This window comes from Euprymna scolopes, chromosome 41 (genome assembly GCF_053919585.1).
Source record: "Euprymna scolopes isolate OS-2025 chromosome 41, ASM5391958v1, whole genome shotgun sequence".
Taxonomy (NCBI): Eukaryota; Metazoa; Mollusca; class Cephalopoda; order Sepiida; family Sepiolidae; genus Euprymna; species Euprymna scolopes.
In genome coordinates, this window is record NC_136522.1 from 1,818,550 (window position 1) to 1,832,620 (window position 14,071).

A 14,071-nucleotide genomic window follows, 5' to 3' on the forward strand; every position below is an offset into this window, starting at 1 on the left:
ATGTCACTAAGAAGGTTATTTCTGCTGAGGTGGTTGACTACTTTTTTTATTTAAAATGCATTCCAGCAACTTACTCATGACGTACAGGAGACTTATTGGTCTAAGCTGAGAGGGAGATGACTTACAACCTGAATTCTTAAATACAGGGCATACTGATTAGGTTTTCCAGAGTGTTGGGAAGCACTTCTCCTTAAGGCAATGCTTAAACAGTTTTGTAAGTATGGGAGCAAGTTCTGGTTGAAGCTTTTTCAACACTATAATTGGAATGCTGTCAGGGCCAATTGCTTTACTGGAATCAAGGTTCTTGATTAGCTTGGCGACTGCATGCACAGATATTTGTATGTTGCATAGTGTGTTGTCTATTATAGGAGGAAATACAGGGAGTTGATGGCCTTCGTCGCATAGGGTAGAATTAGCTGCAAAGTTCTTGGCAAATAGTTTGGCCTTGTCTGATGCTGACGAGATGACCTCAGGTCCATTGATGATGGTTGGGATAGAATGCACGCTTCTTTAGTTTGTTGCTAATCGCCTGAGGCGCCCCTATCGAAGAATGCCGACGGAGCCGCCCAGGCATTTTTTTTCTAAGCCAGAGTGCTCCTGCTCCTGCTCCTGCTCCTGCTCCTCCTCGTGGGCATTGGTTCTTCAAATCCCATTTTACGATCCTTGTGTCACATCTTCTCGCCGTGGGAGAGAAGTAAAGCCTCCATTGCAACTTGGGAGCAAAGTATGAAATTTAACCGAAACTTTAGTACAATATGTTTTTTTTTTTTAAAAAAACAAACCAAAAAACTTCGGGATTTTTTAAAAAAATAATTATATATAATTTTATAATATTCTTATATAATTTTTAGTATATTTTTTAAATTAAATTTTTTTTAGGCTATTTGTTTTCAGACTAAAATTTTGAAAAATATATTTTTTCAAATTTAAAGATTTTTTTAGTATATTTTTTCAAATTCAAAATTTAAAAAAATATTTTTCAAACTTTCAAAAATTTTTTTAGCATATTTTTCAAATAAAAAACTTTCAGTATATTTTTTTAAAAAATTAAGATTTTAAAAAATATTTTTTTAAATTTTAAAATTTTTAGTATATTTTTCAAATTTAAAAAAAATAAAATTAACGCAGATTTTTTTTACGTTAAAACGGTTGACGCTAATTGTCCGTTGGTCATATCGTCCCTCAACTAAAACGTCCGTCAACGAAAACATTCGTTAACCAACGCCCGAAAATTATCATTATGCATAAAATCTTTCACAGTTGTTCTTAAAAAGTTTGTTATATTCATCAAAACCGATTTTCAAAATAATTAAATAAAAAAAGCAACATTTAAAATATCAAAAAAAAAAAAAAAAAAAAAAAAATCACCCCCAAAACGCAAAAGATCCGCCATATTTATTAACAAGAATGTAAATAAAACGCAGCATATCTACATTCGCATTAAGAAATAGTTCTCACTATATAAGCATCGTATCACAGCTAATATTAACTAATACCAAAATTTACTTATAATTTTTACTTATATGCACTGACTTAATATTATATATGTATGTATTTATTAGTGAATCTGCTTTTAAACGTATTGATCCAGTGCGTAGTTTGCCGAGTGAAGCGGTTAGGAGTGGCATATAAAAAGGTAATGTAAGTAGTTCTCCGCCTGCAGACGACATTTTCCATTCATTCTTGTTTGGATTTTAATGTTTGTTTTCATTTCTCTGCGGAAATTAAATTTAAAATTTAAATTTTGAATTTTTAAATTTTATATGATTTAATTTGTTTGTTTTGATTTTCAAAAATAGAACCGAAAGTGCATCGATTTTTTTCCTGGGTTTTTAATTTCGACAACAGAATGGAAGGCAAAGGATCTGTGAAATGTTATTTCGATGTGGAATGCGATGGCGATCCGGCCGTCGCTGGACGCATCGAATTTTTGGTAAGAAAAATGAAAAAAAAAATTATTTTATTTATTTGAATGCTTTCTAAAATTTATATTTATTTATTTTGATTGGTAAAAAAAAAAAAATTTAGTAACAAAAAATATTTTTTAAATCACCTTTTTTTTTTTTTTTTTCAAAAGGAGGCAATATTTATCAAGGCCCAGAGGCCACTCGAGGATAAGTGTTAATAAGTGTACAGTGGTCAATGGGAGAATGTCGTAGCAATAAATCTTTAAATCTTTTGCTTTTGTCAAATTTTTGGTAAAAACAAAAATACTTTTTTATTTTATGTGAAAAGAAAAAAATACTAAAAAGATGTTTTTTTACTGTCAAAAAAGGTAACAAAAAATATTTAAAAAATAAAAAAAGAAGCAGCAAAAATGAAAAAATAGGGTTATCTTGAACTTTTCAGCTTTATGATGGCTGCCATTGAAAACAAACAACAACAACAACAATGTAGGATTTTCAAGTCTAAATCAATTTTTGCGGTATTTTTTGTTTATTAAATTGTTAGGTGAAAGTACAGAATAGTTAACAAAAACACACTTCCCTCCCCATGTTAAGAATGGCTTTCTAAATAATATTAGCATTTCAGCACGGTCCGTATTCTGCATAAGTATTTTTGAAAAAAAAAATAATACATTTTAAAATCACTCTTACCGCCCCTGCGCCCCTCCTTTTATTTATTTATTTTTTAATTTCTGGTAAAAAAAAATAAATATTTTATGGGGAAAAATATTAAAAGAAAGATTATTTTTACCACAAAAATAATATCTCTTAAACAATCCAGAGATGTAACAAAAATTAAAAAAAAATAGGTACTTATGCATCTATGTTACCGCGCTGAAATAATAACGTTTTTATTTACAAAGCCATTAACATGGGAGGAGGAGGAGGGTGTTTTGTAATTATTCTGTACTTTCACTTGACAATTTAATTTTTTAAAAAATATCGAAAAAAAAAATTGAATTTAACTTGAAAAAAAAAAATATTTAAAAAAAAAATAGCGCGGTAACATAAATGCATAAACACCTTTTTTGTGATCAAATTGTTAGGTGAAAATACAAAACACCCTCGCCATGTTAAAAATGGATTTCTAAATAATAACGTTATTATTTCAGCACGGTAACTTCTCGGTATAAATACCGAAAAATCTGTTTCGATGTACATCCACTACATCAGTACATCACGGAACGAAGTTGTCACATTCCAAAAATCACGCAAATTTATTCAAATATATATATATATATATATATATATATATATATATATATATATATATATATATATTTTATTAAAAAATAAAATTTTATGACGAAACGCGACGTAGATTTTTTGATCGGCCATGTTTTTTTCTCCAGCATAAATAACGAGGAGACAACTCAATTCGAAGTATCGAGATTAAAACCAGCCTTTATAAATGGACACAATTTTAGTATTAAAATCGCTAAAAATTGTGAATTTTTAATTTTTTGGTAAAAAATTAAATATAAAATTTTGGTACTCTTGCATAATATGACCTGAATTCTCGTGAATCCCCGTCAAGCATGGATCGGGCGAGACCGGCAATTATCGGTGTCAGCCGAGCGTCGTAACAGACGCAGACTAATGAAAAAAAAAAAAAAATACCTTGAAAAATGAAAATATGTTTATTTCATTTTAGTATTTATTTTTTATTTATTTTTTATTTTTTGCAAAATATTTATCAAAAAAAAGTTTTTTTTTTCTCCCAAAAAGATTTTTTAACGTATAATTATTAGGTGTAAGTACAAGTTTTTTTTTGTTTGTCTTGTTTTCTTTTTTTGTAATCGTATTTTCTTTTCTTGTTTATTTATTTATTTTTTCAAGATTTGTTGTTCAGTCAAGTTCTTTTGGTGGCCCATTTGTCCATTTGTCCATTTGTCCACTTGAGAAACCATCCTTTACATACAATCTTTTTTTAAGTAAACATTTGTGTTTACAATTTTTGTTGCGCCTCATTTTTTGGGGACAGCAATTTCTTCTGACAATATGAGATTGTCTGCATGTTTTCATTTCTTTTTCTAGCATGTATAGATTTATTGTCTTGCCTGTCATTTTTATGTTTGGAGTGTTTGAAAATATATGTTTGTCAGCTTTTTTTCTTTTTTTTTTTGGTTTAGTCGCTTTCGAATGTCGTCTGCTTCCATTTAGATAGCACTTTTCTATTGGCTAATCAAACTCCCAAAAATTCAATTAATAATAATAATAAATAAGTAACTAATCAGAAAATAAAAAGTCACCCCGCCCCTTAATATCACCTTAAAAATTACTAAAAACATAACAGAAAAAAGTAAATAAATAAAATAAAAAGGCGAGTTAGCGTTTCAACATTTTTCAACAACGCTCGCGCTCGGCTGACATGATGATGATTGCCGGTCTCGTCCGATTCATGCTTGACGGGAATTCACGAGAATTCGGGTCAAATTATGCAAGAGTACCCAAATATCACATTTAAAATTGTTGCAAACACAGTTTTCATAATATTAACACCCTTCATATCCAATGCTTTTTTTTCTAATGGTTTTCAGTGGTCGCCATTTTGGTTTTACTGCAGATTTTACAAACCGAAATGAAAACGATCAATTTTGTTGAACATTTTTTATTTTTGATAATTTTTTATTTAATAATTTTACGGAGTTTTTTTTAATTTAATTCGTTCGTTGTTAATTCCTTTTTATTAGCCGTACCCTAACCCCTAAATTGGTACTTATGCACTTATGTTACTCTGCTGAAATAATAAGGTTATTATTTAGAAAGCCATTCTTAACATGGGGCGGGTGTTTTGTAATTAATCTGTACTTTCACCTAACAAATATAAGATATTATGAAACTTTAATTTAATTTGAAAATAACATAAAAAATAGCACGGTAACATAAGTGCATAAGCACCCCTAAAGTAAAACCAAAATGGCGACCACTGAAAACCATTAGAAAAAAAAACATTGGATCCTAAAGGTTTTAATATCATGGAAACTATTTGTTTGCAACAATTTAAAATTTGTTTTAAACAAAACTAGAATATCCCTAAAAATCAACTTTTTAAAAGTTGAATTGGTTTTTTAATATTTTTTTGACTTAAAAATTTTTTTCTTTACTTTTTTTGGTTTGTTCTTCTTGACAATCGTTGATTTTTTTTTTTTATTCAATGTGATACCATGTTGGGGAGGAGGAAGGTACTTTCACTTTCACTTCGTTCGTTGTCTCCGCCCCCTTCTTATTTTTATTTATTTTCTCAATTAATTTCTCATGAGTAAACATTCACATTTTTTTTAAATATAACTTTTTGAAGGAATCTGTTTTATTATTATTTATTTATTATATTATTATTTATTTTATTATTATTTATTTATTTATTTTGCAATTAAAATCAATCAGACGTTATACGAAAGGAAAGACATACTTTCAAGAGTTTTTCCCTTCTTTTTAACTTTTAAAAAGAAAAAACTCTGGCTGTTTATTTATATATTTTATTTTTTTCTGTTTGTATAGATTGGTAATCTTTTAACCCAACGGATTTAAGTGAAAACATTATTACGCATTTACGTGTCATGTTGAAATTAGTATAAATTTCAAAGATTATGAAAAATGATTCAGTAGATGATTATTAGGTGTATCAGAATTTTGGGTGAATTTTTGACACCCCTAACACAAAACTGCGAATAAAATATACAAAACTCGTAATTTCTTTTTTTTATTTTCTTTATGGAATATACTTCCAAAATAAACAATTAAAGTTGTTTAAAAAATAATAGAAATATTATTTTTTATTTAAAAAAAACAGTGTTTACAAGGGTTACAAAGTGCCTGCACGCGTTCATGCAGCCATTTTGTTTACGTAATGAAATCAATTAAATTTTAAGAGTTAAATTTTAAAAATATTTTTAAACTTTAAAAATCTATAAAAAAATTTTCTATTGGTTCAATTTTTACAATATTTTCAGGGTCAATGTGAAATTTTATGCTCTTTCCAATAAACTGAATATAATATTCTAGACAAACTTTTTTTTTTAGTTCACCCCCCCCCCCATTTTGAAATGTCTATTAAAAAGTAAATAATTAATTTATGCACCAAAGTTTTATATATTACAAATTGAAGATAAAAAATCAATAAATAAAATATTCTAATTTACAAAAAAAAAAAAAAAGAAAAAAGTGTTTTGGGAAATTTACCTGTATAGTCCAAAGTGTAAAACCTTTTTTTTTTTTAAGAACCACATTGATTTTTTTAAAAGTGAAAACTCATGTGATGCTTACATAGTCAAGTAAATATCGAATGCTGACGACAATTTTTTCTATTTCATTCAATTTTTTTTTTTTTTTTTTTTTTAGATATTAAAAAAAAATTCACTGGTTAAAGTAAAAATAAAATATATTAGTTAAAAACTCATGTATTTCATTAAGAGAATAAAAAAAAAATCGGCAGAGTGGTTTTTTTTTTTAAACGGCAAAAACTATAAAGTGAATCTGTTCAGTTTTCAAGTACGGTGGCCAAAAAGTAGTAATTATGATTTACAGCACGCAATAGAAAGAGAGATTAATTGTGACGCTTAGCACCAATGAAGATTCAACATGAAAAAAAGAAGATATTTGTCTCCCTTTATTTCAACTGTGAAAAACATCTGATCGAGCGTTCTTTTGAATACTTGCTTAAAAAAGTATTTTATTTAAAAAGGACATGGAATATAAAATATAAATATGGATAAATTCTTAACAATGAAGAATGGAAGTACTCATTGAATAGTATTTTTTATAGGTAAGTGATTTTTTGGAATTTATATATATTTTTTATAATCGAAGTAAGTAAAATTTTGTTGATTTTCTTGAAATCTTTTTTAAAGAAAACCGATTTTAAAAAATAAATATTGCATAATTTGCTATTAAATCTGTTATTTTTTTTAAATTTGATCTTTGCTCCTTTAATTGAAAAAAAATTAGGGTTGAATTACATTTTTCAAGTAGTTATAAGCTTCGAAAGATAGTAAGTTGAATTATTAAAGTTCTTATCACGTCATTTTTAATGGCCGCTTCTGATACACCTAGTAGATGATGCACTAGATGGATTTTTAACAAAAAAATTCATAAATAATTATGTTCTATTTAAAAATGATGGACATTTAAATTAAGTTCAGGATTTCATACGGAATTGGTCGCACAACTCTTCCACATTAAAACATCAGATAAAACTCGATAATTTGATAAATTATTTATTAATTGTAATTATTTTTTACTGGATCATTTTTTGTAATTTTTTGAATTTATACTAATTTCAACATAACTCATAAGTATGTAATAATGTTTTCACCTGAAATGTGTTATTTTAAAAGATTATAAAGATTTCACAAGATCAGAATACATTGTCCTATCATAATAGACCCTTCCCATCCTTTGTCCCCCTTCCAAGCCTACTCCTTCCTCTCTCTTTGAATTTCTTACATCATTCATTCCTCTCATCACTCTCTCTTCCTTCCATTATCTAAAATGTTCATTTATTTATGGAGTAGAGACTTTTGTTTTTTACAAGTTGCCATTCAGTTTAAAATCATACATTAAAAAAATTATATAAAAATATTAATATAGGTTCAGAGGTGGGGGCAATTTTCAAAGGTCATGTCGGAACAAGGGTCGTGCCAGTTGTAATAATAAAAACATAAATCGTTCATGAGATTTTGTATACCTTCATCTGTCAATTCTTCATATTGTATGAAATATTCACAAAGTTCTGCCAAGGAAATGTTTATAACTCCAAAACTATATCTCTAATCATGCTAATTAATGTTATCACAGAACATCGGATACATGCATCAATTTTTGGAAAATCAGAAGTTAAAATTCCATAAAAAATTGGATGCTGATTGAACTTTATAAGATCTAGGTCCCATAAGAGGCAGACCTTCATTGGCTACAATATGGGTCAAGTAGTGAGTTTCTATGATGAACAGAACTAAAGTTATCGGCAAAAATGTAACTTTCATTTTTTCAGTGACCTTGACCTTTGATTAAGATATCCCAAAATTAAATCAGTTTTAAGTTAGACCATGAATGGATATTTTGATCAAGTTTGGTAACGATTGATCAAGTTATGTAAATCTTAGGTTGTCTACAAACATCATGCCTAAACAAACTCAACTGAAAATGTCATCATCATCATATTTGGTTTAACACCTGTTTTACTTGCTGACATGTGGTATTTGGCTTTAAGAAATTGATTTCCCAAATAATCTATCTTTGGCCAGGTTTTTATTTATCCCTCTTTCAATTAAACCCATTCTTATCACTTCCTCTAATCTTTTCCATTTGTTTAATATCTGTTTTACATTCTGACATGTGTTGGACAACTTTCAAACTAACCTATCTCTCCATTAAATCCATCCTTACTTCTTCCTCTAATGTTTCCCTTAGCCTTCCACTATAAGCTGAACCTGCTACCTCAACTGGTCTACATTTACTAACTTAAGAACTCTCATCTATTCTTTCTACATGGTCATGCATTCAAAGTCTTCTGAACACATCTCTTTATACTGTCCATATATATATATCCATTATAGCATTCCATATTCACATTATATATTCATTATATCATTCTATATCCACATTATATATTTATTATATCATACTCTATCAACATTATATATCCATTATATCATTTCATATCCACATTATATATCCATTTTATCATTCCATATCCACATTATATATCCATTATATCATTCTATATTCAAATTATATATTCATTATATCATTCCATATCCACATTATATATTCATTATATCATTCTATATCCACATTATATATCCATTATATCATTTCATATCCACATTATATATTCATATCATTCCATATCCACATTATATATTCATTATATCATTCGATATCCACATTATATATCCATTATATCATTCTATTTTCAAATTATATATTCATTATATCATTCCATATCCACATTATATATTCACTATATCATTCCATATCCACATTATATATCCATTATATCATTTCATATCCACATTATATATTCATTATATCATTCCATATCCACATTATATATTCATTATATCATTTCATATCCACATTATATATTCATTATATCATTTCATATCCACATTATATATTCATTATATCATTTCATATCCACATTATATATTCATTATATCATTTCATATCCACATTATATATCCATTTTATCATTCCATATCCACATTATATATCCATTATATCATTCTATTTTCAAATTATATATCCATTATATCATTTCATATCCACATTATATATTCATTATATCATTCCATATCCACATTATATATTCATTATATCATTCCATATCCACATTATATATCCATTTTATCATTCCATATCCACATTATATATCCATTATATCATTCTATATTCAAATTATATATTCATTATATCATTCCATATCCACATTATATATTCATTATATCATTCTATATCCACATTATATATCCATTATATAATTCCATATCCACATTATATATCCATTATATCATTCCATATCCACATTATATCATTCTTTATCCACATTATATATCCATTATATCATTCCATATCCACATTATATATCCATTATATCATTCTATATCCACATTATATATTCATTATATCATTCCATATCCACATTATATATCCATTATATCATTTCATATCCACATTATATATCCATTATATCATTTCATATCCACATTATATATCCATTATATCATTTCATATCCACATTATATATCCATTATATCATTCGATATCCACATTATATATCCATTATATCATTCTGTATCCACATTATATATCCATTATATCATTCTATATCCACATTATATATCCATTATATCATTCTATATCCACATTATATATCCATTATATCATTCTATATCCACATTATATATCCATTATATAATGCTATATCAACATTATATATCCATTATATAATTCTATATCCACATTATATATCCATTATATAATTCTATATCCACATTATATATTCATTATATCATTCCATATCCACATTATATATCCATTATATCATTTCATATCCACATTATATATTCATTATATCATTTCATATCCACATTATATATCCATTATATCATTCTATATCCACATTATATATCCATTATATCATTCTATATCCACATTATATATCCATTATATCATTCTATATCCACGTTATATATCCATTATATCATTTCATATCCACATTATATATCCATTATATCACTCTATATCCACATTATATATCCATTATATCATTCTGTATCCACATTATATATCCATTATATCATTCCATATCCACATTATATATTCATTATATCATTTCATATCCACATTATATATTCATTATATCATTTCATATCCACATTATATATCCATTATATCATTCTATATCCACATTATATATACATTATATCATTCCATATCCACGTTATATATCCATTATACCATTCCATATCCACATTATATATCCATTATATCATTCCATATCCACATTATATATCCATTATACCATTCCATATCCACATTATATATCCATTATATCATTCCATATCCACATTATATATTCATTATATCATTCTATATCCACATTATATATCCATTATATCATTCTATATCCACATTATATATACATTATATCATTCCATATCCACATTATATATACATTATACCATTCCATATCCACATTATATATTCATTATACCATTCCATATCCACATTATATATTCATTATATCTTTCTATATCCACATTATATATCCATTATATCATTCTATATTAACATTATATATACATTATATCATTCTATATCCACATTATATATACATTATACCATTCCATATCCACATTATATATCCATTATATCATTCCATATCCACATTATATATTCATTATATCATTCTATATCCACATTATATATACATTATATCATTCCATATCCACATTATATATACATTATATCATTCTATATCCACATTATATATTCATTATACCATTCCATATCCACATTATATATCCATTATATCATTCCATATCCACATTATATATTCATTATACCATTCCATATCCACATTATATATCCATTATATCATTCCATATCCACATTATATATCCATTATATCATTCTATATCCACATTATATATCCATGATATCATTCCATATCCACATTATATATCCATTATATCATTCTATATCCACATTATATATGCATTATATCATCCCATATCCACATTATATATTCATTATACCATTCCATATCCACATTATATATTCATTATATCATTCCATATCCACATTATATATTCATTATATCATTCTATATCCACATTATATATACGTTATATCATTCCATATCCACATTATATATACATTATATCATTCCATATCCACATTATATATCCATTATATCATTCCATATCCACATTATATATCCATTATATCATTCCATATCCACATTATATATTCATTATATCATTCTATATCCACATTATATATTCATTATATCATTCTATATCCACATTATATATACATTATATCATTCTATATCCACATTATATATACATTATATCATTCCATATCCACATTATATATTCATTATACCATTCCATATCCACATTATATATCCATTATATCATTCTATATCCACATTATATATCCATTATATCATTCCATATCCACATTATATATCCATTATATCATTCTATATCCACATTATATATACATTATATCATTCCATATCCACATTATATATTCATTATACCATTCCATATCCACATTATATATCCATTATATCATTCCATATCCACATTATATATTCATTATACCATTCCATATCCACATTATATATCCATTATATCATTCCATATCCACATTATATATTCATTATATCATTCTATATCCACATTATATATACATTATATCATTCCATATCCACATTATATATACATTATATCATTCCATATCCACATTATATATCCATTATATCATTCCATATCCACATTATATATTCATTATACCATTCCATATCCACATTATATATCCATTATATCATTCTATATCCACATTATATATCCATTATATCATTCCATATCCACATTATATATCCATTATATCATTCTATATCCACATTATATATCCATTATATCATTCCATATCCACATTATATATTCATTATACCATTCCATATCCACATTATATATCCATTATATCATTCCATATCCACATTATATATTCATTATACCATTCCATATCCACATTATATATCGATTATATCATTCCATATCCACATTATATATACATTATATCATTCTATATCCACATTATATATTCATTATACCATTCCATATCCACATTATATATCCATTATATCATTCCATATCCACATTATATATTCATTATACCATTCCATATCCACATTATATATCCATTATATCATTCCATATCCACATTATATATCCATTATATCATTCTATATCCACATTATATATCCATGATATCATTCCATATCCACATTATATATCCATTATATCATTCTATATCCACATTATATATGCATTATATCATTCCATATCCACATTATATATTCATTATACCATTCCATATCCACATTATATATTCATTATATCATTCCCTATCCACATTATATATTCATTATATCATTCTATATCCACATTATATATACATTATATCATTCCATATCCACATTATATATCCATTATATCATTCCATATCCACATTATATATACATTATATCATTCCATATCCACATTATATATCCATTATATCATTCCATATCCACATTATATATTCATTATATCATTCTATATCCACATTATATATACATTATATCATTCCATATCCACATTATATATCCATTATATCATTCCATATCCACATTATATATCCATTATATCATTCCATATCCACATTATATATTCATTATATCATTCTATATTCACATTATATATACATTATATCATTCTATATCCACATTATATATACATTATATCATTCCATATCCACATTATATATACATTATATCATTCTATATCCACATTATATATACATTATATCATTCCATATCCACATTATATATACATTATATCATTCTATATCCACATTATATATCCATTATATCATTCTTGTATTTATCTTCATGCAATGCAATTCCTGGCCAGTTTTCACTTCAATACATCATCACACTGCATACACACACCTGATAGATTTTTACTTGGGTTGACAGTAATTATGCTCTGTTGATTACTAAAGGCAGAAATTTTCTGAACTTACTTCAACCACTTTTAATGTTAGCAATCACACTAATATATTAACACTTCCTCCACCCTGTGCTCCAATGCTATCACCAAGATAATAGAATTTCTGAACAAACTTGATAGCTTTATCATCTTGATATATTTTCTCCACGTCTGAGTTTCTCATCCATCTCCATTCTCTTACATTTCTTACAAACTAATTATCATCTCTCAACCTACTGGTACTTCCACTGCATACTGCTTGTGTGTACAATGCTTACAGGTACGATAAAAAAATGAGTTGCATCCAACTTTTCACAAATTGAGTAAAAGAACTTCTTGTGGGGGAGGTTTTCTCTTTTACTGATCATCACTTTTGTAACATGCAACTGTCAATTTCACTTGAATTCTTTACTAACCTGTCACATGACTAAACCAACCAATTAGATGACTCGTATCAAACACACTTTGAAAGATTATTTAAGATTTGCAATTTCTCATGTTTCAATCTTTTGTTGGAAATAGAATTAATTTGATGTGCAGCATATTTACAAGGAAATATTAATAAGGAAACTTGCTTAAAGTTTTGGGATCTTTTAGATGATAATCTGTACTATTCTGAGCCTTGACTACTATTTTCACTTTGGATGTTATTCTCTGCAATATTTTGGTTGACCTTCAACCTTCTTTGGTGCTGCTATAGATTAAATAAAGGATATTGTTAAAAATTTTGTACCTGAATTTGACAAGATGCAACTGAAGAAGTTACATTGTCTGAAACATTGAAAGATGAGAACAGTAGTTTGAATAATCCAGGTCATTTAAGCTCAATAAAAATAATTTTGCGATGGACAGTTG

General features: G+C 26.6%; 1 protein-coding gene across 1 annotated transcript in view; it reads left to right on the top strand.

Annotated features, from left to right (window-relative positions):
- Nucleotides 1-1,622: 1,622 nt before the first annotated feature.
- Nucleotides 1,623-14,071, top strand: part of LOC145266297 (peptidyl-prolyl cis-trans isomerase-like) — a 42,873-nt gene continuing 30,424 nt past the window's right edge. The window contains exon 1 of the mRNA XM_080121846.1: nt 1,623-1,933. Coding sequence (XP_079977972.1) covers nt 1,850-1,933 — 84 coding nt within the window. The 5' untranslated portion in view covers nt 1,623-1,849. The remainder of the gene's footprint in view (nt 1,934-14,071) is intronic.